The following is a 4,831-nucleotide window of genomic DNA, read 5'->3' as shown; positions in this document are numbered from 1 at the left end:
TGGAGAGGAGAGGAGGGTGTTATTGGTGAAATACTTGCAAATTTAAACATCATCTGAAGCTCTTTCACACAATAACTGCACATCATTTGAAGATCTTGCACAAACACATACTGCCTGTGCAAGATACTAAACGTATCATCATCAATCCTACCTGTGCAAGAAAAATGTTGGGCAAGTTACTTAAAAAAGTAATGAGTTACAAACGGTAACTAAAACGGTAACTAAAGTAGTAAATCTGTTACAAATTATAAAAGTAACTAGTTACTGTGGAAAATAACTATTGCTGTACTTTCAAGTATATTTTTTAATAATCAAATGTGTCAAATAATTTGGACCCCATGTCCTACCCCACCCCTCTTTAACGGAACTCAAAATACATGGGCATGTTCATGCACAGAAGCATGGAAGGCACGGAAGCATGCAACGTTGAAGGATGTTTGAAATAGGGCCCGACCGGTTCATCGGCCTGCCGATTTAATCGGCCGATTATAGCCTTTTTGAAAATAATCAACATCTGCCAAAAAGACGCCGATTACAACCGATTTTTTTTTTGTTGATTTTTTTTAGATTTTTTTTTTTAAATGTTATTGCGCTTAGTATCTTGCAGATTGCGCTCCTACTCGCCTTGCTAACTAACAACTTTAGCTGGAGTAAAAAAGAGGAGATTGAATTTTACCGTACAACATGAAAGCACGCTCACTCAGGCAGCTGCGCGCTCACCTCACCAATGTACACAAGACGCGTTGTTTGAGCATGTTGTGCCTGTTTTTCTTTAGGTCCCAGGCCATGTTAATTTGTTATACTGTAGACTCTAACGGTGAGACCATACTGCTCAGCACGCACGTGTTAGTCACTGCTCACGAGCGCAGCACATTGGGAGTTAGTTATTTATTTTACATTTTACATTACACTCATTTTTGACTGTAAATGTATTCTAAAACACTCAAAGGTTCTGCATTCAATTCACATATTCGTCAAAAGTGTTTAAAGTATATTTAAGGTATCAAAAACTACGTTTTATAGGCTTTTTTTTGTTTTGTTTTTAATCGGCCGATTAAATCGTAATCGTAATTTTTCTCTGAAAATAATCGGCATCGGCATCGGCACTCAAAAATCAATATCGGTCGGGCCCTAGTTTGAAATACTTGACTCAGACGTGGCATAATGTGCATTTCACGATAACACACGTTCCTTTAATTTCTTGGAGGGAAAAGTAAAGGCTATACTTTACTTCCATTTAAAGACGGCTGTTTTGGGATTATTTGGGTTCGCCATTCCAGTTGCACGTTGTCTCACTTGTGTGTCCGACTATGCAGACTTTTGAATGTGCGTAAACAGAACCCGCCAAACTCCACCTCTGATTGGTTTACCGTGACATGTTACTCTACCTCAGCCTATCGTTATCATGAATGTGATTGTCTCGTACCCACTAACCATTGAAGAACAGTAAAGAGAGAGAGCGAGATCTATTGGGTCTGATGAAAAAACTGCTTAAATTATAGTAACGCACCACATTTTTAGGAAGTAACGGTAACGGTGTTATAATGATGGGAAGAGTAATCTGTTAGATTACCCGTTAATGAAAAAAGTAACGCGGTTAGTACCCCCGTTATTTATAACGCTGTTATTCCCATCACTGTGCAAGAAACAACACTGCGGGCTTGTTTCTTTTGACATCTTCTTATTTCTTTGCTTCAGTAGACTAAATCTGAGAGCTGTATGCCGTCTAGAAATAATCATTCATTCTTATTTAATTGTTTTGTCTTCCAATCCATCACTTAAGCATGACATACCCAGACACCCAAACAAACAACCACACATCCACACACCCACCCACTCACACAACCACACACAATACCACCCACACACCAATGCACACACACCCACGTATGCACACTTTATTATGAGAATAACGCAAAAATCGATACAGCCCTATCACCGACCGACTACGGTCCAATAGATCCCTGTGCCACTGTATTGAGCAGCTCAAGGGCTAGATGGGCCAGAGTTTCCTAGAACTAAATAAGGCCAAACTGAAAGAACGGTTTTCGATGCCAAGGATGAGAGACTAAAAAGCCTACACCTTAAGTCTGTCTCCTTAAAAGCCAAGTCCGAAATCTTGCTGTTATTATGAATTCAGATCTTAATTTCCACATCAAGTCAGTGATAAAATAGGCCTTCTATAACCTCAAAAACAGGGTTAGGTTTACACTCAGAGGACTGAGAAAAACATGTCAGTATGCAGCTGGTTGAGTTATACCAAACAATTTGAACACATTTCACCAATCCTCAAATCCCATTGGCTCCCGGTATGTCATAGGATTGCTTTCAAAATACTGCGGCCCACCTATAAATGACTAGACGATTTAGGGGTAAAGTATATCACTGAAATGCTTCCCCTATAAGAACCCTCCTGACCTTTAAGATCAACTGGGACCAGTCAGCTAAATGTGCCAAGAGTCAAAGCAGGATTCAGCTACTATGCATCACATAGCTAGAATAAACTTCCTGAAAGTCTGAGACTTGCTCCAACCCTGACTACATTAAGATAAAGGTTAAAAACGTTTATGTTCACCTTCGTTTTCTGCTAAACTGCGATAGATGTCAACCTATTATTTTATTCAAATGTCTATCATGCATTCTTTTAAAACCAGTTGTTAAAGGTATTTTACCCACTAATATCACCAATGGAGACAAAGTATTTCCGGTCTTGTAGATATGACCTGAACCAGTTTCAGACTGGGCCTGAAAGCCCAACCCAGTTTTCCAATCCATCCAAAAGCATTGAGTGGTCAACAGTGTTGAGCGAGCACTGAGATCTAACGGCATCAATATTGCCATTGTGCCAGCATCTGTGTTAAGATGAATATCATTTACCACTTTAATAAGAGCCGGTTCGATGCTATGAAGGTGTCCAAATCTTGACTGCATATTGAGGCCAAGAAATCATTAAGTTGCTGGAGGAAAACTTTCTCTAGGATTTGACTTATGAAGGGTAGAGTTGATCTCAGTCTGTAGTTGTTCATGATGGAAGGATCAAGGCGCCGCCTTTTTAAAAGGGGTTAATAACTTAAGTTAATAACTGCATCCTTCAAGGCTTTTGGAAAGTTGCCTGATTGGAGAGAGCTGTTAACTGTTTGCAGTCTCTCTTGTTCCGGCCGTCAAGGACGCTCTTAAAGAATCTGCCACTGTGGTGTCTTAACAGCAGCAGTGACATCTGCAACATTCACAATGAAATTCTAGTTATTAAAGTTATATGAAGCTGTCACATTATGATGGGTTAACTGTAGGTTTGAGAATTGAGTCATGGTCGTCCGGGCCCTGTTGCAGTTATAAATCAGATGTAGTGTCAACCTGAGAATCACTCTGAAAAACTCTCCACAGGCCTGTCACAATGTGTGCATACAGTATGTGTGTGTGCCCAGGCGTGCACTCGTTGTGCATAAACAAAGAAAACACATAAAATTGCAAAAGCCAAACGTAATAGCACTTCAATCTTATATTTGTAGCCAAATGTGTTCCATATGTGATGTTGTATAAATATTTGACTCTATAAACGCTTCTATAAAAGAAACTCCAGGATGACACAATGAAGTCAACGCAGAACCATTTGTAATACAAACTAAATTAAAACATTTGATTTCCCCATGATCACGTGTTTAAAACTGAGCTTACAATATCTGTGTGCGATGTTCAAGTCTCTAGGTCAAGTTGTAAGTTTCAAGTTCAAGTTAGATCCAAGAGTGATGAATGAAGGATGACATACTGTGTGGTTTGAAGTATTACCACTCATGTCCTCTGCAGGTTAATGAGCCATTAACAACACAGACCTTTCGTTCAACTAACATAGAGGTTGTGGTTATGAGAAGATATTAAAGTCTTTATGAGGGCTAGGAACTGACAGCAACACTCAAAAGGAATTAGCAGTTTATTTATCGACTAGGCTAAGAGCTTTAAACTTGACAATTCAAGATGGTTGCTGTGCCATCTGCCTGTCTATCAATCCTCAAAGTTAATTACAGACACAAGTGAATCCTCAAGAACAGAGAGAGAGGGGGGAGAGAGAGAGAGAGAGAGATTGAGAGAGAGAGGGAGACTGAGTGATTGTCCAGGAAGGAGGAAAAGACACAGAGATTTAGAGTGATACAAGGACGTTGATAACCACAGGATGAAGAGCAACTTCCCTCTCCCTGTTCATCACGACTAGAACAACCATTGTAGCATTTTCAAACTCAGAGTAAACTGACACCCCAATCAACCAATGAGCAATCAGAAGACGTCTGAAAAACAAAATATATCTGGTGTTGCGGTCATCTTCGGAAAACAACACAAATGGAAGCAGTTTGTGACATTAAAGAGACGGTGGTTCTTTGTGGAAGCACCGCCGGCACGCTGCCCAGCAGAATGGTAATGGAGGGCCACCACGGATGGAGCCCAGGGGGGGGTCATCAGGCAAGGCCCCGGGGCCCGGCTGAAGAAAGAGGGTGATTCATCTGGGTGCGGGGGGGGCTGGAAGCCTGCCTGATCGACCTCACTGACCACGCCCAAAAAACACTCACACACACACACACACACACACACACACACACTCACACACACACACTCACACACACACACACACACACCACACATCGGGACGCACCACTGCTGCCGGCGGCAATACGCAGACGTTTAGGAGCTGACGTCCAGACGTGTTTTACTCTGACGTGACAGTTGGCTCTTTGACACTTTACAGTACAGAGTGAGAGAGGAGGAGAGAGGGGGAGAGAGGGGGAGGGGGGATATGGAGAGGACACATGAGAGAGACAGAGCAAAGAGGGGGAGAGAGGGC

General features: G+C 41.5%; 1 protein-coding gene across 1 annotated transcript in view; it reads right to left on the bottom strand.

The window, feature by feature from the left end:
* The window catches only part of adgrg6 (adhesion G protein-coupled receptor G6), a 36,124-nt gene extending 32,276 nt beyond the window's left edge, over window positions 1-3,848 (bottom strand). Inside the window, exon 1 of the mRNA XM_056581970.1 lies at window positions 3,831-3,848. Within this exon, the coding sequence (XP_056437945.1) occupies window positions 3,831-3,848 (18 nt within the window). The remainder of the gene's footprint in view (window positions 1-3,830) is intronic.
* Between the last annotated feature and the right edge of the window lie 983 nt (window positions 3,849-4,831).

This window comes from Gadus chalcogrammus, chromosome 21 (assembly GCF_026213295.1).
Source record: "Gadus chalcogrammus isolate NIFS_2021 chromosome 21, NIFS_Gcha_1.0, whole genome shotgun sequence".
NCBI lineage: Eukaryota > Metazoa > Chordata > Actinopteri > Gadiformes > Gadidae > Gadus > Gadus chalcogrammus.
The sequence above is the reverse complement of the archived record's forward strand: the minus strand, read 5'-3'. Positions and strand labels throughout refer to the sequence as shown.